General features: G+C 41.3%; 1 protein-coding gene across 3 annotated transcripts in view; it reads left to right on the top strand.

Annotated features, from left to right (window-relative positions):
- Positions 1-24,474, top strand: part of LPAR1 (lysophosphatidic acid receptor 1) — a 65,770-nt gene that overhangs the window by 10,458 nt on the left and 30,838 nt on the right. For all 3 annotated transcript variants that reach the window (XM_090130496.1, XM_031608350.2, XM_090130497.1), the window contains exon 2: positions 14,195-14,363. In XM_090130496.1, coding sequence (XP_089986622.1) covers positions 14,304-14,363 — 60 coding nt within the window. In that variant the 5' untranslated portion in view covers positions 14,195-14,303. The remainder of the gene's footprint in view (positions 1-14,194; positions 14,364-24,474) is intronic.

Genomic DNA, 24,474 nt, shown 5'->3' with positions numbered 1-24,474 from the left:
ATCTTATTTCTGGGTCACTGCTGTCCATCAGATAAGTTTGTTTGCGGCCTTGGGGAAAAAAGCAGTGACGTGAGAACAGGGAATTTAAACCCCACCATTAAGATAATTCTTTCTTGTTGTCAATTCTTAGTTCTTTCAAACTTCATTCGGCTTAGCTATGCGAAATGCAGTGCCACAGAAATTGCTGTGATAAGTCAGTTGAACTGATGCTGATGTTAGGAACAATTTTCTGACTGCTATTTCTTGTTTGTTTCATGTGATTGATGAATGGTTGCTGTGCCTGCATTGGTGCTGGCCTCAACCACATAGAGCCAATGCCTTGCCATCTTCAATGCACTGTTCTCTGGGGAGTGGTGGGCAGGTTTCTGTTTCAGATACACTTAATTAACCTCCTGTTTGCACAGCACTGCTCAAGGTTCATGCAAATCTGTATTAAGATGGTACATTTGTAATTTGGGGTTTGGGATCTGGCACGCTTAGTTGTGGACTTCTTTGGCTTCAGCACTTCCAGATTATTGTATTTTGTGGTCATTCATTCTGTCTGAAGACTGAACATCTGTTCTGTGCATGTGGGGTGGGGGAAGTATTTGCTTTAACTTTGCCCCCCCTCAAAACTGTTTAGGGAATTGTGACATTCTGTTATCATCCAGATGTTTTTTATCTAGTGAAAAGGATATTGCCTTAACTTCTAAACACAAACTCGTTTCAGAGGAATGCCAGACTAGTACTTCTCTTTCGTGTTTTAAACAAGGGGTTGGTCATGTCAGGTGGGGTTAGCGGATGGAGCCTATGTTGTTGATCCATGAAAGTGTTGTTTCATATTACACTGTTTTTTTCCTTTTTGTAAATATGTATTAGAAAGCTGTAAGTTCTTACGAAGAATGCTTTTTGCTGCTTTTCCTGCTGTGGAGTGATAGCTGGAGAAAAGTAACATAGTGTTATATGGTGATATATACCTTGATATAAGCGTCTTTGTCTACCACTGTCATCCCAATTATTGAGCAGAACAGGGATGAGAGTTCCCTTAGAGAGAAATTCTCCCAATTACCTGTATAAGGCTGTGCCCCCACTTGGCTCAGCAGTGTGAAAGTTGCTGCTTGCTGTCCCAGCGAATGGTTTCAGTGAGCTCCTTGCTCAGTGGTGGTGGTGACTGTTTATGAGGAGGAGGACAAAAGCCATGCAACACATTATTTTTTTTCACACCTTCACCCTAATGATGCTGGTGACAGTTGGTGATGCATCATAAATGATGAGCTATCCATGGTGACTTTGAACTTTTCTCCCTGCTAGTTAAACTCACAAACTCTCCACATACGTCTGTTGGTAAGAATGAACCACTTTGAAAGAGTTTCAGAAACTGCTTGGAAATGGCTTATTTTAGAAGCATTTGTTTCTCTAGAAGTCATTACGATGAAAGTGCAGATTATGAAAACATTGTCATATGACAGCAGCTTCCTTGTGGTTGTGCTCTGAGAGAACATCCATGTTGTAGTCGGTTGTTTACATCAGCCAGAGCAGATTGGCGTTTCTTTCTGGCAGGCGGTGTCTACTCATTTTTCTCTTGTTTTCTGGTGGTCCTTTTATAAAGTTCATTTTAGAGTGATGAGATAATGTTGAAATTCAGTAATGGCTTGTGTTGTTAGCTCTGGAGTTTTCCCAGTCTGCATTGGATGTACTTGAAGGTTGGAAATCAGAAATTCTTTTTCAGGGATATTTTACTGTTCCAGACAGTAAGCTTCTTGCAGCTGATGACACTGTGGTCAGTACATATGCTTTAAAGAGTGTTTTTAGATGGTTGGTTTTTCTGTTCATGTTTTGAACAGATCGTTATGGTGAAGAAGCACTTAATGTAGCCAAAGAAACATGCATGTGCCTGCTGCCAGCCCCAGACATTGAGGCAGATGCACACTCAGCACCAAAGTGAGAGCAGGAGGAGGCTCTGCAGCCTGGCTGAGTAGCAAACCAGAAACCATCTCTAAGCAGTCTTCAACTTACAGGCATTAAAGGAAAACACTGGGAAAAGTAGCACTGCTCGTGGATAATTACTGAAATAAGTCTAGCAGTTCTGGGTGGTAAGGGGAAGGCAGCAGACATGCTTTTAGGGGGAAACTGCAAGAAAATAGGGAAAAAAAACCTGATGAAGCCATGCAGAAGTTTTTTAAACTTTTCAGGCAATGCTCAGAAAAAGCATTTCAGAGAAATGGAAGCTCCAAGAAAAGATGAAGTACAGTTTTGGATTTAGAAATAGCAAGAAAATGCTGTCCAGGAGATGGGTGTAGAACAGAAATAACATGAACATAATCAGGAGAGGAAGCTGAGTGCACATTGGTGCAAAATGATCTCGGCCAGCGATGTACAAAAAAGACTCTTAAAAAGAGCGCCTAAGCAAATGAGGCAGTCTTGCCTAATTGCTGAAACAATTTGAAAGCTTTCAGTCTGTAACAGAGTGAGAAATTGTGTCCTGTGTTCAGTGGGGAAAAGGAGCATGACTGGGTTGTGGACAGCTTGGTGACGGCGCTTGCCCAAGTGCCTCCTGGGTTTCTTTAAGCTCATCTGAGCAGCGCACAGAGAAACTTGGTGTGCTGCTGCATGCCTTGCTGATTACCCTGCAGCTGATGTGAGTCCAGATTTTACCATAATTGACAAGATTTAGGGAGAGTACATTTATGATTTCACATGTTACAAAGCCAAATACTGTGGGTTTTTCCTTCTAAAATGTGTTTTCTATTTATTAGTAAAATGCAGCATTTGCTTTTGATTTCAGAAGTCAGAATAGTAAAGATGCAAGTCCCCTAGAATATCCAGAGGCAAAGGAGTTAATTATTTTGGACACAGAAAACCAGAAAGGCCAGGAAAATTCCTTTTTTTCCCCCTCTTTTTTAAAATCAGATACAGCAATATTTAGTTTCCTGCCCTCATGATGAGATTTTTATGTGCCTTAGAGAAGACCTTTAAAGTGAGCCTCTTACTGCCTCTTACACGGGAAGGTAAGATGTTTGTTTTTCTCTCTTAAAGATGTTGGTGGTCATTTCCATTAATCTGAAAGTAAATGTCAGGGAGGGCCTAACAAGCATCCATTCTGCCTCTATCAACACTGCAGTGACATCTCCCAGCCATCTTCTAAAATACCTTTTGCCCCAAGTAACCACAACAGCAGGAAATGGTGTGGTTATGTGTAGCAGAACAAGTGGTGTCAGGGGTATCTTCAGCCCAGCTGGACCTGTAGCAAATGCTTGGGAAGCGGGAGTCTGCCTGCCTGCCACTGAACTTCATGAGCACAGGATCAGACTCTTGGTTTGCCAGAATAAACAACAGCAAAAGAAAAGAAAAGAAAAAAAAAAAAAAGGACTAAAACAGTTTCAAAAACAGTAAACAGCTTGCAATTTTAGGAATAATGTGCTCTCTGAAGACCCTTGGTGGTGGCCTCAGCAAGACATCTGGAAGTCCCTTCTGCAGATCAGCATTAGAGTAGCTGAGGGAGAAAGGCAGAAGAGCACAGGTTAATTACAGACTTGAACTTGCCTGCCCTTTGGTGGAACCCAGTACATAGCTGTGGTCAGCCTGCCTTTGTCATCTTCAAAGGGCTATGTGGCATGGTGGCAGTCAAGCCAGATTGGCATATGGAAAAGATTTCCCTGCAAGATAAAAGCTTCAGGGCAGTATATGGTCTGCTGAAACTTCTGCATTGCAAATCTGTGGAAAGGAAATGTTTTCCTTCTCATATGTATTCAGATTGATCTTTGATGGTTTTTGGGGTTTTTGGGGGAATGGGGTGGAACTCTGATCTTGCCTCAGTGGTATGACGGGGAAGTTTTATCTCCGACCTACGCGTTCTCTACACAAACAGATAATTTTTTGGAGGGAGTGCCGCTGCACGGTGCTCCTCTTTTTCTGCTGTAAATGAGTGAAGCATGTGGAAGAGAAATAACACTGGAGTTTTACTGCTTTGTGGTGAGGAAGGGGTGGTCCTACCCAGCCCTGTCTTTGCAGACCTTGTGAGGCTGCTCAGCATGGGTGCACAGGCTCTACCTGACATACCTCTCTGCAATCCAGGCCCATCTCTTAGCTGTCCATGGAAAGATTTAGCAGCTGCCTGCAGCACTCATATCATTAATTCTGGAGGCCAGAACAATGATCTCTCCCTATTTAGCCACAGAGCCCCTATTCAGAGAGGTCTGACTGATGTCATTTTTTCTGAAGCACGGGCAGAACTGCGAGTGCAAGCGATGTAGTTTTGAGATCTTCTGTTGATTGTTGTATTGTGAAAGGCTCCTGCTGACAGCAAGAGCAGGTTTTTTTTTCAATAGCTTTGAAACAATTTTCTTTCTAGCATCTGCTGAAAACTTCATCTTTTTCCTTATATAAGGAAAGGGTAATATGTGTATTATTCTCCTGAACATGTAAGACTGAGACAGTCAGTCTCAGTGTAAGTCTCTTCTAGCTGCAAGCAGCTGCAGGCTCCCCTTCAGAACCTTTTTAAGACTCTTTGAGCCGTACGGATGTGAGTTGGCAGAAAGCAAAGTAGAAAAGATTATTTCCTCTTTTTGCTTTACTAATACACTCTTGGATTTCTGCATTTTCATCTTATCTCAGTAAGTTAACTATCTTACATCTGTATTTTTTAATAGATGCTTTTCTGCTGGCTGGGCAAGTAAAAATTAAATTTCCCAGAGTGGTGTTTGTTGTTATTTTGGATTAGTTTGGTCTGCATGGAAGCTAAGTGCTGTGGCATGAAGCTTTCTTCTCAGTCATGCAGTCTGCAAGGTGGTGTACAACAAATGCACCACCAGCTTTTGCTGCTGGTGACAGCTAAGATGTGGTTGTACATGCATTATGCAGAATCTGTACTGTGATTGCAAAAGGCAAAGCAGACATCATGCAAACACAGAAACTGATGTACTGGATAGAGAGACCTCAGCAAAAACAAAACCCCCAGTTCTCTGGGAAGAACTGACTTGCTTCCAAGACAGTTGTTGAAGAGTCTTCACTCTGAAGATGGAGCAGCAGCAGCAGCAATGTGAACAGGTAAAAAGATTTCTGCTTTGACATGTTCAATGCCCAGGCTAGGCCCAAACTTGTGTAAGTTGCTGTCCTTCTGCTTTTTTGCCTGTTGATGTCACAAGTGCTTAGATTGTATAAGTCTGAATGAGAAAACATACAATGCCCACAGGAAAAGAAGAAGGAGGGGATCTCCATTCTTGTGACCCAGGCCGGGGGTATTCCTGCTCCTCAGCAGTCTGGGCAGTGTGGGTGCTGGAGGCCTCTCATTGCTGGAGGCCATGCTTCCTTCCACAAAGGCCATGCTGGTTCTCCTGTGGCAGTTCTTCAGTGGGTGCTTACCCTGGGCATCCTGTGCCCATTCCTGGAGCCCTGGCCATGCCCCTCCAGCTCCCTGCCTCGGGGGCAGCTGCCAGACCCTGGAGACATTCAAGGTCAGGCTGGTATAAGCACCTGGTGGAGCTGTAGGTTTCCCTGCTCATGACAGGGGGTTGGACCAGAAGGGTGCCTTTCAACTCAAACAATTCTATATTTCTATGATTCTCTGATTGCAAAACCCCATTGCTTTATTGTATTACCAACTAGGAGAAAGAAAGCACTACCCTGCTCTGCCTTTCAATCTCAAGACTCCATTGTAACTGCCAGACTGTTACTAACAAGTTGTTTCTTGATGACGCTGAAACATCTGAAATACAGCATTATTCTTGTTGCGTATCTCCCTCCCTTACTTCCTCTCAGCCTCCTTCTTTCCCTTTTAAGCCTTAATGATATTTTATTTAGCTGCTTTGTGTTTTGTCTGTTCTGTCATGTTGGGAAAATAAATCCCTTTTTAATAATTGCTCTGGAAATGTTTGTGCACAAACAGTGCATTACTTCACTAAACATTCTGGAAACAGACATGATCTGGGAAATTGACGCTGTTGGATTAACCCAATCAGCCTGCAGAAGAATGTATTTCATCTCTTAAATTGCACCTGCAGATAAATGGCTTTTAAAACCTAAGTGAATTAACCATTCATTACTAATAATAAATGAATAGTTTCTTTCTCCACCATGATCTGATGGAAAAATGTTCCTGGGTATGGATTAATTTCCAGTTTCCATTTGGGCAACATATGTATGGCATTTTGGGAATGGGCTGCTATTTACATAGCATCTTGCAGTCTGTTCTTTGTGCCTGCCTAGGTGCATGCGAAACACAGTTTTTACCTCCCATACAGTGTGATAGTCTAACAGCAGCATGGAAGACTTTGCCATATTTCCTGTGGGTGTCTTGCTTGCTTCTGCAGAATGAGTAATTCTTTGCATTTGTAGTCTCCTCTAGGTCTTTATTTTTGAGTTGAAAATTCTGACCAAGTGCTTAGGGCTAGTTTCAATTTCAGTGACATGAGCTCATGTTAGTGGGAAAGAGACTGCGATGTATGTTTCATTCTCCATTTTTTGCAGTAAAGATTGCCCATCTCTGTGCCTGAATGTTTCCATATGTTAGGTAATTACAACAGAACACATAGACAGTGAAGTTGGACTTAGAAATGTCCAAAAGAGCAACTTTGTCCCTTTTGTTTGACAATCCCCTTTTAGATTCCCATGACCCCTCAGTAAAACCTCACAAATCACTTCCTCGGTGACTGCATTCATTTGGAAGTTCTCTGTATAAATGAGTGAGATGTGATAGCTGTGCTACTCTTTAAAGTAACCTGTCCACTGACAAGGAGTGACAGACAGAAGAAGTTCTCCAGTGCTACAGTGAGAGTAATGTTAAACAAGCAGTAGTAATGGGTGCAACTCATGCCATTAGATGGCCCTGGATCTGAAGATGTGCTGAATGGTTGCAAGTATTGCTGTGGTGTACTCAGTGCATATGTGATATCAGAACTTGATATTTGCCTTCCATGCTGCTAGTGAGAAACTCATTTTTTACTCCAGCAGTGTAATTTCAGGTTCACTGCTATTAAGCCAGTTTAGCCAGTGTCGTTACTAGAATTACTCTGATACTTACTGCTGTAGTAATGAGTGATGGATGCAAAGACAACCTTTATCTTGTTTGTTGGAGAAAGACATCAGGAGAACAGGCCAAGCTGGTGTCAACTAGGCTGCAAAAACTGCTGTAAAACATGTATTCTAATGCACACATGGCAAGCAGAACCTGACAGGAATGGTTAATTTTGTATTGGCTTCTAAACCAGTGACACATCTGCTGAGGGTAAGGCAGGAGAGATTCCCCCTCTGAGACAACAGGTATTTAAGAGGGGAGACCACAGGGGAAGAGTCTTGCTGAGAAGAAAAAGATCAGCAAATTTGCTGTGGTTGTTCAGAAAGATTTAAGGTAATAATACAACAAGAGGCTACAGCATCTATCCAGAAACTAACTCTATTTTTTATTATTATTTTAATGTTCTGCTTCTTTTATTTAATATGGAATCATAGCTATTAACTTAGTATGATTTTAATCACCAAGCAAGTTAATGTGGGTCATGGGGGTGATCTTCATTTGCAGATAAAACATGTCCAGGAGCAGAAGGAGAAGACAGAAATGAAAGGAAATTGCATTTTAGAGGTCATAAGCACTTGAATTAATTTGGCTTGTCAGTATGCTTTGGTGGACCATTTGGTGAAGCTCCCCATCTCTTACAGAGCTTGTTCTGCAGATGCCTTTGTCACAGTAAACCATGTGCAGAACTCACTGTGAGATGCAGCATTCTGGTCCCCAGCCAGAACCAGGCACTTGCTGATGTGCCATGCAAGGCACACCATGGGAGAAGGAGGAGGCATGTCCTTGGTGACGGGGCACAGAGATGGCACATGGCTTTTTCTCTGGTTTTAGCCGGTAGAACTGGTGAATGTGGGTAAAAATGCAGTGCAGTTTACCAAGGTTTGCTGTTTTCACTGAAATCACTGCTGAGAGCAGAGTTTGGAGCTTGCTACAAGAATTTCAGGGTGACCAAGAACTTCTTGTCTACATTTCTGTGTTATGAATTGTCCTGTGCCAGTCTGCTGGGGTGACTGTTTCACTGCTGCTGATACTTCTGCTTGCTTATGAAGTCATGTTAGCATATCCTGGAGGTTTTCTGCTTTTTTCTTATTTTCTTTAAAGTATATGAAGAGAAGTGTGAGAAGTTTGAAGAAGCTAGCTTGTTCAGATTGTTTAGCTTGGAGAAGAGAAGGCTGTGGGGAGACTTCATTGTGACCTTCCATTGCCTGAAGGGAGCTTACAGGCAGGAGGGAGCTGACTTTCTACAGTCTGGTAGTGATAGGAAAAGGGGGGGGTGGCTTTAAACTAAAAGAAGGAAGTTCTAGGTGAGATGTTAGGATAAAATTCTTCACTCAGAGGGTGGTGAGGCACTGACACAGCTGCCCAGAGAAGCTGTGGGTCCTCCATCTCTGGAGATGCTCCAGGCCAGGTTGGATGGGCCCTGTTGTAACCTGACCTGCTGGGTGGCAACCAGCCCTGAAGCAGGCAGTTGGAACTGAATGATCTTTAAGATCACTTCCAGCCTAAGCCATTCTGTGGTTCTGTAATAAGTTCAAAAAGTTACTGTGAATGTCTGAATAGTTTAAAGGAAGAAAATTACATAGATGTAAATGAATCTGCACATCTGCTATTCGAAGTACCAGTATCAGAGGTGGTAAAGGCATAAAATAACAAGGACTTAAAAGAAGGAACAACTTTATTTTAGGCAGAGGATCTAATGCCTTACAACGTGCAAAAGAAGGCCTGAATTTTTGCAATTGTTCCTAGCAGTCACTATAGTAAAGGAAAGAATAACAGTGCAGTGTCTTCTTTTTTCTTAGAAGCATGAAATTGAAATGAAATTTCTGTCTTTCATTTTTATTTAATGTACCAGAGAGCGTATCTATTGTTTCCTTTGTTCGCTGAGTGAAATTATTGTAGAGGGAAGCAACAACTCCATGAATCCATAGTAGGTAACAAAAAATTCGTGTTTTCATTGTAAAATCATTCTCCCTTTCCTTCTTTATTTATTTTTTTTTTTTAAGAGGAAAACAATATTTTTGTAAACTAAAAGACAAGAGGCTGGAAGGGTTGTGTTACTACTGGCTATTCCATCTGTATGAGATGGAGAAATCACAAGCCCTCCATAGACTGTGGACTATAGACAGGCAGTGAAGTATTAAGTGTGGTAATATCAAACCAACCCTGCTGGTGCAAATACATTGTGCAAGATTTGGCTCAGTCTGTTGGATATGAAGACCTTGCAAAGCGCAGGGAGCAGCATGACCTGTCTCTTCCCTAGATACTTTCCCTGAAAATGCTTGAGTGGCAAAGCTTCCTCATGAGGTGGGTCATGCTATTGCCATCACTTAAACAAGTGGTGTGGTGAAGCAGTAGATAGGTCGGTGATCGTTACAGCCATTCCCTGGACCAGGTTTCTGTGTTTTCTTGTCTCATAAGGCTGTTGTGGGATAGACATGCTTTTATTTGTGTGTTGAACATGCTCAACCTTATAGGCAAGAGTTGCGTGGCAAAGGAGGCTGCTGGAGGTGAGCGATGCCAGATGATGGCTCTTTGGATGGCAAGTCAGAGAATGCCATGTGAAATGTGGAATGTCTCTGGAGCGACATCTGGAAGTGAAACCCCATGTATCAGATCTTTTTCTAATCTTGCCTTTCTAAAAGTTACTTCATTTTTTTGTTTTATTTTCCTTGACTTTCCTAGCCATCTGGGGTCAATTAGTACTTAAATTTGTCTTCTTTACAACCGCAAGTTAGGCTTTTATTCACTAGAGATGGACAGGGAGAGAAGCCTTGTTTAGCTGAGCCAAATACAGTAGCTTCAAGATCATGCTGAATCAGTATGTCTTGAGTCACCTAATCCAGAAACTTGAAGTCTGTGGAGAGAGGCAGTGGTAGGAAAGGATACTGTGATAAGTGTCAAGGCTGAACAACTGTAACAGTGCCAAAAATCTGATATGAACCAACACAGGAGGCAGACCCAAATTCTGAAAACACAGCTGGCTTTTTTTGAAGGTCTTTGCAAAAAATAGGATAATTATTTTTGTCATTGCAGTGGATATTTCAGAAGTAGCTCAATCAGTGTTTCTCTGGTATGTAATTGCATTTCTCCTAACTACTTAAAGTAATGACAGAACTACACTGCTCTTCTTTTCTGCGTTCTCAGATGGGTGATCCAGAAATTATGATGTTTAATCATAATGTGTTTAAGAGACACATTTTCATTTGGTAAGATCATTGGTCCATGCATTAGATAGGTGTTACTCTTTCAGGTGTCAGCAATTTTTAAAACACAGTGTGTTACCATAAATGACTTCCTACATGTCATATTTATGGTGAAATTCTATTTGTTGGAGTTCAGTAGCTTTCATTTTACTGATTTTAAAGTAAATGTTGCATGTCTTTCCCCACTTTGTAGTTCTCTCGGCATCAGCAAAGACAGCAGCACCTATCAAGAGAAGACAACATAGACAACTATTGCATACAGTGCTTCCAATTCCAGTGTTTGGGACTGATATGTGGGAAGCTGTTTCCAGATTTGGGGAATTTTTTTCAGTGTTGTGGGCAGTAAACCACCAAAACCTCATTAGTAAGAAGCTACTCCTGTGCTTTTGTGTTTTGGACTTCCTTTTTAGCAGAGATTATATTTTTGCCACAATGCTCCTGAGTGGAGTTCATTGGGAGATCCTGTTGCCTTTATTTGCAGTTCTTGAAAAACAGGAGGCTGCACCCAGAGCTCACACGGGTATTAGGTTAGGAGCCACCTTTGTTTGCTGTGAAAGCAGAGTCCCCTTTGCATTTTGTTACTGCTGAAGGAGCTGGGGTGGGTTGGGGGCAGGGGGAAAGTCCCTTTGTACAGTCTGATCCATTTTCAGTAGGAATGCTTTTAGGAGCATAACTGTTTGGCATAAAGTCCTCATCACCACATACCTTATGCTCAGGAGGTCAAGTAGCTCCAGTATGGCGAACCCTGCTTTGCTTTAATCTTTTGCATCCTGCATGCTTTTAATTGTACCAGTTGGAGGCACCTTTTGCCGTGCAAGATGTGTGCAGAAGAGTCCTCCTTTTCCTGCCTAAAGGAGGGATAGTGCAGTGCATACATTGAAAATGCAACTAGGTGGGTACACAAAATGGTCACACCAAAGTGTTTTTCACTGATCAGTGCTTTTGGTTTCCTGGAGAGATACTGAAAAGTGACTGCAGACAGCAGATTTTCCTTTTGTCTGTGTTGAAGTACTTGGGGTCTAGTACAAGATTAGGCTTTCTCTGTTCTTGGTGTAGTACCTGGAGCTAGTTAAAGGCCAGACAGGTTTAAGATTTTTATTTTTTTTTTTTACTTTTTCTCTTCTGTTCTGTGGTAATCCCTGATAAAATAATTTTATCAATCCTGCTGGCAAGCAGGATTCTGAGCATACGCCTGATTTTGTTCAAGATAGTCCTCTCTGAAGTCTGCATCATGTATAGTGTATTTTGTTCTCCAACATTTCTGGAGCAAGAAAGGAGAATATAGGAACAAGCTGTGAGCTGCTCTAAGGCATATGCAGGGTCGTTGCTACTCTTTAGCATGTTTTAAGAAGGGTAGAAACAGAGGTTCTAATGAGGTGTTATTTGAGTTAGATTTGTGATGATCTCTTGCAGCTGATGACCTTGAGGCTATTGATGGAGTTTTACTGGAAGTCACTCTCTTCTTGTTCAAATAGCAAAACTTCCCTAAGTCAGAATGGCAGCATTTTCAAGTTGAAGGGTCACGTCACTCCCATTTACAAGAAAGGAGCAAGGAGGACCCTGGGAACTGATGAGCCTCACCTCGGTGCCTGGAAGATCATGGAACAGATCCTCCTGGATGACATGCTTGATCACATGAGGAATCAGCGTGTGATCTGAGACAACCAGCACAGCTTCACCAGGGAAAGGTCATGCTTAACCAATCTGGTGGCCTTCTATGATGGAGTGACGGCATCGCTGAACAAGGGGAAAGCGACCAATGTCGTTTACCTGGACTTGAGCAAGGCTTTTGACACGGTCCCCCATCACATCCTTATCTCCAAATTGGAGGGATGTGGATTTGATGGGTAGACTGCTTGATGGATAAGGAATTGGTTGAAAGTCTGCAGACAGAGGGTGGTGATTAATGGCTCTGTGTCCAGGTGGAGGCCGGTAACGAGCGGCGTCCCCCAGGGGTCTGTCTTGGGACCGGTGCTCTTTAACATCTTTATCAGTGACACTGATGATGGAATTGAGTGCACCCTCAGCAAGTTTGCTGACGATACCAAGCTGAGTGGTGCAGTTGACACGGTTGAAGGAAGGGATGTCATTCAGAGGGACCTTGATGGGCTTGAAAGGTGGACCCGGGTGAACCTGATGAGGTTCAGTACAGCAAAGTGCAAGGTTTTGCACTTAGGCTGGAGGAATCCCAGGTATCCATACAGACTGGAAGGTAGATAACATCAGGACAAAGGGAAATGGTTTTAAGTTGAGGGAGGGAAGATTTAGGTTGGATGTCAGGGGCAAGCTCTTTACTTGAGAGTGGTGAGGTGCTGGAACAGGCTGCCAGAGAGGTTGTGGATGCCCCACCCCTGGAAGTGTTCGAGGCCAGATTGGATGTGGTCCTGAGCAGCCTGGTCTAGTATTAAATGGGGAGGTTGGTGGCCCTGCATGTGGCAGGGGGGTTGGAGTTTCATGAGGGTCCCTTCCAACCCTGGCCATTCTGTGATTCTGTGACATTATAATGATATTTCCTTCATCTGTCAGGCACAGAGATAAAAATCAGTGAATTTCAGAAAATAGACCAAAAGTCTGTTTTGAAATGGAAGTGGGAAGCCTAGAAGATCTGCTTCGTGGTTCTTTGATTCCCAGTGAAGGTTTTCTTGGAGGAATGTTAAATCTCCATTTTCTGTCCTCTGCATGAGCATAGTAGTAAAAATTTGGAGCAAGGAGTGGAAAGAATGAAAGGCTGCTAGCAAGAGATGAGTAAGAAGGAATAGGGGTCACTGGAAAGCTATATAAAGATGGGAAAAATGATCCTAGAGCTTGGAAGACGAGCCAGGCAGCTACAAGTGATGTCAGGCATGCTGGGATGTGTTGAAATGTGAAGCAGGCATTTGAAGATAATGCTTTTGGAGAAGGAGGAGTAATTTCCACGGTGCTGTGTGAAGGCTGAGTTTGGACACATGGGTACACAAAAAGACAAAATCAGCTCATAAGAGCATGTGGAGTGCGGCTTATCTGCTCTGTCTCGGCTGTGTAAGTATGGGCTGGCTTTGAGAAAAGGGACCAAAGGCCAGGAAAGCTGCTAGCTTTGGCTGTGTGCTTGCACCATGGTCTGAGTTTGAATAATACCAGTTAGATCAGGGTTCATTTTAGGTGTATTTGATGAAGGCTGACTATGCTTTGCGGGGGTGGTTTTCCACCATGACTTACGAACTAGGAAGTGGTAGATGCTATGAGCAATAGATCTTTCTCCCAAATCCTTTCTGGTGGCTAGTCTGTGGGCTGTATTGTGTACGTCTTGCATAACTGTGGAAAAAAATTAATAGCTGCAGAAGCAAAAGTCTGGAATTTTTAAGAGGGTATGATTTCGTGGCCATTTGCAGTTTTCCACCTTTTTGTTTGGTTTCCTTTGCATATAGGAATAGATACATATACTGAAGCTGATCTAAGCCTTGATAAACATGATAGCTAAGAAAATAACTTGCTTTGTTGTATCATCTCATCAGTCTTCACACCAGTTCAGTATATTCACCCACAGTACATATCTGCCAGAAAGAATAAGTATGGCTGAAATTCACCTACAATAAGTTTGTCATAATCCTTAAGTTGAAGAATGTTTGTGATCACTGAAATGTAAGACATAGCAGTTGAGAACCTGAGGGTAATCTTGTGTGAGGTTTTCCTTTTGTTCCTCGCAGTGGAGAAAAAATATTACTGTTAATGTAGCACTCTCAAGTGACATCTTTGCTTAGAAATGTGTGCAGGGTCTACACACTTCTTTGTGTGCAGTTTCTGTGAGTTCTAGTTTGTGTGGTCAAGTGAATTATTTTGCTGCTCTGGACTAAATTACATGGTACCCTTTGAAACTCCTCCTGTGAGTCTACTATAAATGGCCGTGTGAGCCAGTTGGGTTGTACAAACTCCCAGGCTAGTTTTGCAGCAGCTCGTGGGCTTGGGTGTTGACTGCATACCCAGCTCTCGTGCTATTCTCAACCATATTTTTTCTTCTTGCCAGGAGCAAATGCCAGCATGACCGGGATTTGAGGAGGCATCTCTGTGTTCTTACCAGAAGTTTGTGGCTGCAGAGGAAGGGTGCAAGGACAACGGGAACATTCTGAGCTAAAATGGATATCCCCACCGATTTGGTGCCATCCTCCATGATGTCGCAGCCTGAGGTGATCGAGGTGAGGAGATCACAGTGAAACACAGGCAGCCAAGCTGTCTGAACCTCTTTTTTATTTCTCCATTGAATCCCTGCTTTTTTTTTCTCTCTCTCAGTTTTGAGTCATTGAGGGAATTTTCCCTGAAACATTGTATTAAAAACACTCATCATTTGCTAAGAATGTTGTTATACCTTGAGGCATGACACTGCGTTATACTGCTATTTGTAGAAGAAAAGATACGGCATATTATGATCTTTATTGTTTCCACGTAGGTGTTCCCTGCCATATGGTTTGATTTTACTGTGCATAATGAATACACAGTAGAATAAGGTCACAATGGGGTTCACTTGGAATAAAACCACAGGAAATTTCAGGTTCAGTGCTCTTATCAGGAGAACTAAGGTTTTAAGCCAAAAACAGCAATAAAATTAATAATATACTTACAATTACTAACAATTACTAATCTTACTTTCATGAGTCAAAGTGCGTGATTAAGACGTGATATTTATAAATACCTAAGTGATTTCTTCAGCTCCATGCACTGAACACCACATAATTTTTCCTGTTAGTGAAGTAAATACTACAAACAGAAAAGGAGATGTTAGTACCACTGAAGGTTTCATCTTGGAAAGTCCCTCTGACTTGAGACCCAGGTGTCTGTTGGAACTTAAAACTTTTAAGGGTATGTACTTTACTGAACATCAAACCACAACTGGTTAAGTTAGGTGATACCTCAGAAAATTGGCAATATAACATTTTTTTTTTTCTTTTTTTTCCTTTTGCTAAAGATCTTTTGACTCGGGAGAACTGAATCTCTTAGCAGTGAGCACTGAGGAATGCAGCAGTCTGCAGAGATCCCTGGACCTCTGAGAAGCTGCAAAAAACTTACTAATGGGTGGTGGAGCTAAAACCGAAATCTTTTTTAGGTAGAATTATTTGTGCTCCTTTTCCTCCTGGATTTCAGATTAAGAACTGGTACATTTTAAAACTATTCTTGTTGCTTTTCAAATTCGTATTAGGGTTAGAGAAGGATTCTGTCTCTTTGCAGCAGGTCAGGACATCTGGCAGGAAGGAGATCCTGTATGGCTGTGTGGCAGGGTGCTTGGCCACTGATGCACTCTTCTGGTTTCCAGAACTAAGTCTCTCCCAGACCATCTCCTGCATGCTCTGAAAGGCACCTGCACCACTGTTTCCATGCATTCTCTTTTCAGAAGCTTCTTCGCTTGTAGGAAATGTGTGCTACTGTTCAGGGGTTGCTGTTCAGGATAAATGCCTTTGTGAAGAGAACATAAGGTCAACTGTAGTGTAAGAACGAGTGGGAGAAAAGCTATCACTTTTTAAGGGTTTGATTGAAAATAGCTTTCTAAACCGTATGGTCACAGTTCTGTTACATTTACCATAAATGCATGCTTTGTGCAGGGACTTTCTGCTGACTGTACCTTGCACAGGATTTGGATCTCTAGACCAAAGACAAGAGGCAAAAAGTATAATCTAAATATAGATTATGTTAGACATTGGCTGGTAACAAAGATGGGTTTAGTTGGAAATACTAGTGATAGGTGAGCAGTTGGACTGGCTGATCTTAGAGGTCTTTTCCAATCTTGGTGATTCTATGATTCTATGGCTCTCCCTTCCATGTCCAGGTTTCAGAGGCCATACTTCCATAGAATTTGACTTGAGAGCAAAAACAAAATGGCAACAGGAAGCAAAGGAAAGAGTGATATCTCAGTGTAGATTGTAAAATACTATGTCTCTGAACCTCTTATTGTAAAAGCAGATTCTAATTTCACAGATCATATCCACATGGGAGGATATAAGTGCATATGTGAATTCCCCACAGATTTCAGTAAGCCATGTGGATATGATGGTTTACAGGGCTTTAACCTATGTAAAGGAGAAATGGCTCCAAAAAATAGCCTGGAGACTTGTGTTGCTGAGGGTGAGGAATATTTTTTTAACAGAAAAGGGCATTATAACATATCTTAAGGGGAAAATAATTAGATAGAATTACTGAGATGAAGCATTTTCCTAGTGAATAGGCTTGCCTTTAGCATTTGTGCTAAATGAGCATTAAAATGAGCTTTGGTTATTGTTTAGGAAAATGTACATTTGTTAGAATACTATTTTTTTTCTGCAGCACATTATTTTTCCTTTTAAAACTGAGTAGATACCACAGTCAGCTGCAGAAGATATTTAGGGGCTAATGTTTTAAAGATAAAAAAAAATAAAACAACTTGGAAATAGCCTTGCATGCTTTCTACATGAGCTAGATGGCATCTCATTTATTATTATTAAAAAAAAAAAAAAAGTGTTTTGCCACTTTACTTGAAAGTTTCTTTCTTTTTTTTTTTTTTTTTAAATCTTTTAGCATGAATTTTTTCCTTTAGTGTTACCAGGACAGTTAGTTTCCTTTCATTTGGACACTTTACATTAGAAATAGGTATATATGTACTCATCACAGAAGCAAATACTCCTTTGATTGTTATCAGCCCTTTATGTGCCAAGGACAAGCAAGAATAGGCTGATACCACACGGGATAATCCCAGAGACCTCAGCAATGCTTTTTGTAGTCCAGAGCCCACTCTGACAGGTTTTGGCTTAGGCTTGATTGTACAGATGCTTATGGTGACAACGCAATGGGAAGTTTTTGCTAATATAATTGAAATTGGTATTTTTCATGTGATTTGTTTTCTGAGTCAACAAAAAGGCTCAGATTTTGGAAAGGTTTTGAAAGTTCTTAATACCAGGTATAACATTGCTACTACTTTCTTATTGCCAGTCTGTCAGCACAGGAAGGGACTTTTTGATGCATCTCTACAAGCCTCTACTGAAGCAACACTTGTTTTCCACACGAATGTCTCTTGATATTCTCCCACACTCTGCTGTCTCTCTGAAGCTTTGCTTCAACCTTCTTTCCCCCTCCAGCATTAAGCACTTAATGCATCTTGTCCATGTTTAAATTGAAGGATAAATAAAGTTGTTTCAGGGTTGTTTGAGTGTCCGCAGCTGAGGTCTGGAACAGAAAATGGTCCTAGGACAGCACTCCCTATATATCAAAGAATCAATTAAAAGAAAAATTGCCATAGTTAACTTTTTTTTTTTTTTTTTTTTTTTTTTTTTTGTGATGGAGTTTTTTTTATTGTAAGGCTGAATCTATTGATTTCAAATGAGACATAAGCTGTTTCATTCCTTAAGAAGGAGAAACAGCAAAATTACAAAACTTTCTGGTTTTTTAAGTTTGAGAAGTTTTTTGCAGATCTAACAACTTCATGCTTCAGCTCTGTATGTGCAGAAAGATAACAGAAACCTGATTGGTCTGATAATACACAGAAGCAGAAAGTTAAAGCAGCCTGCAGGAAACATTTAGTATCCCTGAGGGCTTTGCGTTTTGCAAAAAGGAAGCACAACAAGTGGTGATCTAAACAGAGCAATTTACTCTGTGGAGTGATTAGTATCTTCTTGTGAATGGCATGGGATGAACTCTGCTATAAAAGCTTTGAAGAAGAAATGATGTGAGCCTTACTTGTTTAATGAAATAGGGACTTCCAACAGTGCTTCAGAAATGCTTAAAACAAGAAAACAACAAAATTCATCACTCTCTTTGCTTTTGCCAGCAGAGGATTCTACCAGCCAAATACTAGAAGTAAATGAATACATTTAAATAACCGCCTTGCAGCTGTTCCAAAGAGAAACCCATAGCAGATTCCATTATAGTGTCCTTTCATGGCTGTTGGTTACCAGAGCCAAAAACCACTTCTTCCACTTAGTGCCACTGAATACCTCTTTATTTTCCCTTCCTTTTGTTGAAATTAGAGATGAAGAGCTATCTGTGCCGCTATTTAAGCTATCTGTGCCAAAGAATGATATGTAAATGAAATAATCTGGTGTTTAAAGTACAATTCCAATTTGTTCAAAATTGACCAATAAAGCTTCTTAGTACAGTATGGACATGTTCCTGATAGGGAACCTATTCCTAGGCCAGAGCCCTGAGCTAGAAAGATTCTTCTGTATTGTGTTTATACATTTCACAAGAGTGCATCAAAAGAAACCCAAACTATCCAATGTATATTTCAAGAAGAAAAAAAAAATGTATTTGCAGCAGTAAACGCAGGACAATCTTCTTCCCATTTTGAAATCTTGGTTTCCAGCCCACAGTGAAATGTGCAGGTCTCGTTAACATAATTCTGAATAAGGGTTTTGCTTGTAGGCTAACCTCTCCCAGGTGCTTGCATTACTGGTTTGCTCTGTGAGGAGTGATGGAAGGTGTGCCCTGGAGATGCAAACAGCCTCAGTAGCCTCCAGAATTTTTTCAGCATAAAAGACCAGTCTTTCAGCTGCTGGAGCCAAAAGCTCACCCCCAGCTTGGCTTGTAGAGCACCAAACTGGGCCTGAGGGATGCACATTGTGTTTCATTATGCATGGGAACTCAGTTGGGATGTTGGAGGTATGGGTTTTGTGGAGGCTTGTTTCAGTTTGTTTCTTGTTTTGTTCTGTTTTGTTTTGTTCTGTTTTCCCTCTGGTTTGTTCCACTTTGAAGGCTTCTAAGGCATCACACAGAGCAAAAGCCCTTTTCTCCTGGGACTGGGTAGGCCTGTCCTGAGCTGCCCTTGATGCAGGAATAACTAAGCAGGTCAGATGTCAGCTGCGTTGATCAAATGGAGAGTTAGGCAGGAGGCCATTGGGTGATACACTGAAGAAGTCTGGTCTATATCATAGCACAGACTATTTTAAAAGTGTGAGAGGCAGTATATTCCAGTCGGCATATTAGTTGATGGAATGTAATCACCTTGCTGTGTTTCCCACAGTGCCAGGAGGTACTGGCCTGTACTAGGCCTTGCTGAGCTCCCCCTTACAGGGGGGAGCAGTCATGAAGGCTCCTCCAGAAAAGAGTGAAACTCAAAGAGCTTTGCAAAAACCCATTACGTAGAGTGCATGGAACATTCAGACTCAACATTCTGCAAAACATGCTCAATCCTGCCTTTCCAATTAGTGTATTTTTTCAGTATCTCTGCATTGTAGTGATATTCTCCCTTTGAGAGGAGCTTGGAAGGCAGCATCAGGGCAGCAGAGAAGTGCTGAGTGGTCTGGGAACAAGTAATCAATGCCCGAGCCATCCAGCTAATGGAAGGGGGGAATGTGGTGATGTGGAACTGCACCCAGAATCAGGTGGTCCTGAGTTGGAAAATAGTCATCAGAACGTGTAGGTATGGCTTGGGAAGAATGCAGCTCATCTGACAAAGTTGGGTCTGTGGGAAAGGAACAATGATTCAGCAGGGCCTGAATTACTTGGTAAGTTGCTGGAGGAATGGCTTCACTCTCTGTCTTCTACTGGATATTTTTTCCAGTTCAGTTAGCTTTTTAATTTCCTAAGTCTCCCTGTGCAGTGAAAGGAGTTGTATTTGCATGTGCATGCTTCTGTCATGCAGCAGAAATTTGAATCGAGAGTTAGCAATATGGGGGCCTGTTGGAAAAGTGTTTCTCACTATCACTGCACTGCATTAATGAGAATTCACGTCTGAGTGGCATGACTCCTCATTTATCTATCCTGAAAAGTTATACCATTGAGTCTGGGTATTTCAGACTGGCTAGTTAGCTTCCAGAGGAAAATAATTTTTAGCTTTTGCTGGACTTCAAGCTCTTGCCCATTCTGGTTTTTTTAGTCCTCAAAAGCTATTTTTGACCTTGATTTTGTAGTAATCACAGTGAATAAGCACTAAGGAAAGTCAACACCCTTCTTGGTTTTATAGTCTATCTGTGGAGGTTGTTGTAATCATAGCTTCCATCAGAATCTGTGTCACTTGTGAATTATACCTTCCAGCAACAAAACTGCTTCTTTTTCCGGTGTTGCTGGGGTTCTTTGGTGCCCTGTGTGCTTAGGTAGTTTAGGTTACCCTTTTCAGGTGTAAGCTGCAAGACAACCAAGGATTTCTCAGTTCAATTTGCAAGATCTACTTGGTCTGAAACTCAGCAGTAGAATCAACTACAAATACATTCTTAAGATGTTGCCACAGTGCCTATGTGGTTGTTTGGGTTTTTTTTAATCATGTCACAGCAGAATTAAAGGGACTCCCATGCAAAGGGATTGATTTTTTCCTGCCTTTTCAGCTGTGAGAAATGAAAAATGTTTGTAGTGAAATGGGGAAGTGGCTTGCTGTGTCTGAACCACTAAATCTAACATACAAGCTTTATTCCAGTCTATCAAACAATTAATGCTATTCTGGAAAGGGTATGTGAAGATCTACTGTCTCTTGGTGTTAGTGTATTATACTTCGTTTTACAGATATAAATAATTGCATAAGGCTATGATGAATCACTACCCTTGTCTCAAGGTACTTGGATTTTGACATGTTGTGTAAATGGCCCCTTTCAAATTCAACTTTTATTCTTAAAGGAATACATTTATCTTTATCCCTTTACTTTCGAACCTCTTGTTTCCTCTGCACTCTGAACAATAGGTTATGCTTTTCATTAGATAGTGGAGAGATTTTTCTTCAAATTGGACTTTTTTCTCATCTGTTACAATTTTACTTTTATAAAGTCCTTGTTTTAGCAATTGCAGCTTGAGAAATTATTCATATATTTATTCAATTATTCCTAAATGTACTCTTCTATGCTTACTTTAAAGATATTCTTAATTGATACCCTTTTTGAGGATTTTGAAATTGGCAGTTTCCCCAAGCTTTTCTGCTTTAGCCTTCCTGATATGTTGGTAAATTTCAGAGTATTTAGCTAAATTTATAGCATGCTGTTGCTTCTCTCGTCAATGCTTGCTGTTCTAAATGTAGAGCTGTAAGCCACCCATTGCTATTTTGGAGTACTAACCTAACATTCCAATTTCTGCTTTTCCTCTGAAATGTTTTCTGGATTTCTGGATAACACTGAGAACGATAAATATTATTTTTGGGATCCAAGGGCAACTACCTCAGAATTAAAAGCTCATCCTGTATAGGATGAGTCTCCTCTGAGTCTCATAAACTTCAAGGAGATTGCATGCAAGTTGAATGACTTCTACAAATTTGAGGTTTCTGGCTTCCACTTGGCATATCATTCTGTGCAGAACTGTCATCTTCCTCAGGCTTCCTTGCCAGATATTTGGCTTTTCATCTTCTCATTGTGTTCTAGGTAAGAAAACAGCAGTGTGTCAAAGTTAATTCAGTATAAGGGAAAGGAGAGAAGCAGACTGCATTTGGAAGGGTTAAAATATTTTAAAGTGTTCTCTTGGATATGGAAACATTTTTGTGGCTTCCAAGTTTTAAAAACTCTGTAAAAGTCAGACCTTAGTATTCTAAGAATGTTCAGCTCTCTTTCTCTCAGCAAGAAATCAGTGTGCCCACGTTCTTGGTGGGGGGAGTCTTTGGGAGTTTTTCCTTTTAAGTGAGTTAAGGACCAAACTCTCAGATTGCAGGGGTTTATAAGCTGATCATCTGTCCTTCACACACAAGGTGCTGACTTCATTTAGACAGTATCACTCAGTGTATCTTGCACTCTACCCATCCCCAGGTGCACAGCCCTCCCCACTTGGGCTGCCACTCACCACCAAGCTCCCTTCTCACCTTTCTGCTCTGGGCAGCCAGTGCCTTTTCCACTCCAATCTCTTATGCAGGAGGAGAAGGTGACAATGAGATGTTCACCCAAGAACATCCTGTGGGCAAAACTGCCCCATGCCTCGGTCCAGTTCCTTACCCCACTCCTTCAGCGATTCTGGAGGGTCCAAGGAAGTAGAAGAATGGATCAAGCACCAAACGCTGGAGATAAAGTCACTTTTCTTCTCTGTCTTCCCACTGCCACCCTAGTAATATAGCTGTGTACCACCACAGGAGAGGAGCTGTGGGGACATATGTAGCAGATGGTGGCTGGAGGTGCCAATTCTCACCAGGAATTGAATAGGTGTCTGATGTAGAAGCAGGGTGAGTTTTATTTATTAAGTGCTAGTGCCAAGCTTCCTGGTCTGTGTGCACTGTGTTGTGGCTGTGACTCGGTTTTGCGTTTTTAAGAGACTTAACCCCATGTACTCAGGATTTTCTTGTTCTTTGACGTGGGACAACTGTGTCTTGACTATTAAATCAACCTCTTATGGTTAGAGAAGGCTTTGATTTCAGCCTGCTGTTACTCCATTTTCCTTTATCTATCTTGTTGGTTTATAAGTCAGATGTTTTCTTGCACAGATGTGTCTTCAGGGTTTAGTTAACACAGGCAATTTACAGCTCAGTTTGTTTTAAACTTCTGTTCAGATATACTAAGTGGATGAGGTAAATCTCGGGGCACTGCACATCTGGCTTACCCAGGCAATGAAACACACTGAGTGAAACTTCAGGAAATTAAAATATAAACTTCCCTGCCCCTTTTCCTGCAGGGACAGGAGAGGGGCTGGATCTGCCTGCTTGCATGTGCTGTTGTAGGATGTTAACACTTTCAGTACTCAGGGGTACATTATATTTCCTTTTACTCAAGCCTTTGCCTCCAGACAGCAGTGTCATGCGTAAATGGGATGCCTTGGGATCTCCATATGCTTGTGACCTGTGAGGTCAAAACTTTCCTGTAGGGTATCTGCTGGCATCTGAGAAAGCTGATCGTCTGGAAGTCCCCTGTCTGAATTTTGGCCAGCGACCTGTTTCTTATTACTCTCACAAATGGGACCATTTGTTACAGCACCTGGAAACTCTGCTGGTGGACACAAATCAGCTCCCAGTTCAAATCTCAGAAGCAAGCACCTGCACAACCAAGATCCTGATACACTACTCTTTCCTCTGGGACTGAAAAGATTGCACTTAAAGGAGGATTCCAGGTTTTAGATTAGCACAGCCTGAACACAAAACTTCTTTCAGAATCCTTTACACCAGCAGAGGATTTTATTACTGCATCTTCAAAATGAGAGAAGAAAAAAGCCTCATGCTGTTATCTCAGGGTCATTTAGGCACTGTCCTGTTTTCAAACCTAACAGGGCTCAGTCTGTAACATTTTACATACTTTATGTGCATTGCACTTGTTCAGCCCTGGCTTGGCATTCTGTGAATGAGACAAATGCACTGCACTTGGTGCTTGTTACAGTGAGCCCTGTCTTGTTTTACGTTTCATATAAGGAGAGCAGGGAGGGTGCTACAATATCAGGGCAGTATTTCAAAGTCTAAGCCCATATGCAAAATAAAATTGAAACAAGGGAGAAAGGAAAGGAGTATCTACCAGGTTTCAATTTTCTGCATTTGAATTATTTGTTCTGCCAGGTGTTATTTGCCTCTCTCTGCAGGAGCAATAGCGGAGCGAAAATCGTCAAGTATGGGCAGCAGCCAGCTGCAAGAAGAATTTAGATCTATAAACACGTGGACAAAGAGAGAATTTATTTAGGATAACAAACATTCACTAGAGTTTGGAGTCCTGACCTCCTCTACAACTGAAATTATAAGACTGCATCCAAATACTTCTATAGAGGGCAAAAAACAGGCCATCCACATAATTAATGCAGATGTTGGCAAGCTTTTATAAGGGCCACTAATTCATTCCTATGACTTCCTCCCTCCCTCAAGGCTTCTTACACTTGACCTGTTATTGCCACACAGTCCTTAAGCAAAGAATTAAAGCCAGATGTCTTGTAGCTAAGTCTCCCTTTGTTAAGTATGCCTTGTAAATCAGTTTTTCTGGGCAGTGGAGAAATCCTATATGAGAACTTCGAAAAATTCTTAAATAATTAAGGTTGAAAGGTTTTTAACCTACGAATTGATGTATCCTAAAGGAGCAATTTAAGTTTTATAGTCAGTGTGCTGAAAATACTGTTTACTCTAGTTCTTAATTATCCTGGGTTTGCAAATGTTTCTGATCAATGTTTAGGTTAGAATTGAAATCATTTAAAAAAAAAAAAACTTTTTCTGTAGCACAGATCTAGCTGTTATGTAAAGCATTTGGGTTATGGGTGGAAAGGTTTGTATATTGCTTCATTGGAATTTGCTTAGTTGTGTTGACAAATAGGTGCAAATGAAAGCAAAGAGAAATAGCCTCGAGTAGTTCTGAGGAAATCTTTTATCAGATACTACTTTAACCGGAGTGCAGTTACTATTTTTTTTTTCCTAATTGTGTACATTTTTAGCTTCAACCTGAAAGTTGTGTTACTTGAAGCATTTCCATCAGAATGGTGGGAGCA

The sequence above is a fragment of the Phasianus colchicus genome, chromosome Z (assembly GCF_987193195.1).
Source record: "Phasianus colchicus chromosome Z, bPhaCol1.hap1.1, whole genome shotgun sequence".
NCBI lineage: Eukaryota > Metazoa > Chordata > Aves > Galliformes > Phasianidae > Phasianus > Phasianus colchicus.
Note: the sequence above shows the minus strand (reverse complement) of the source record. Positions and strands in the feature narration are given on the sequence as shown.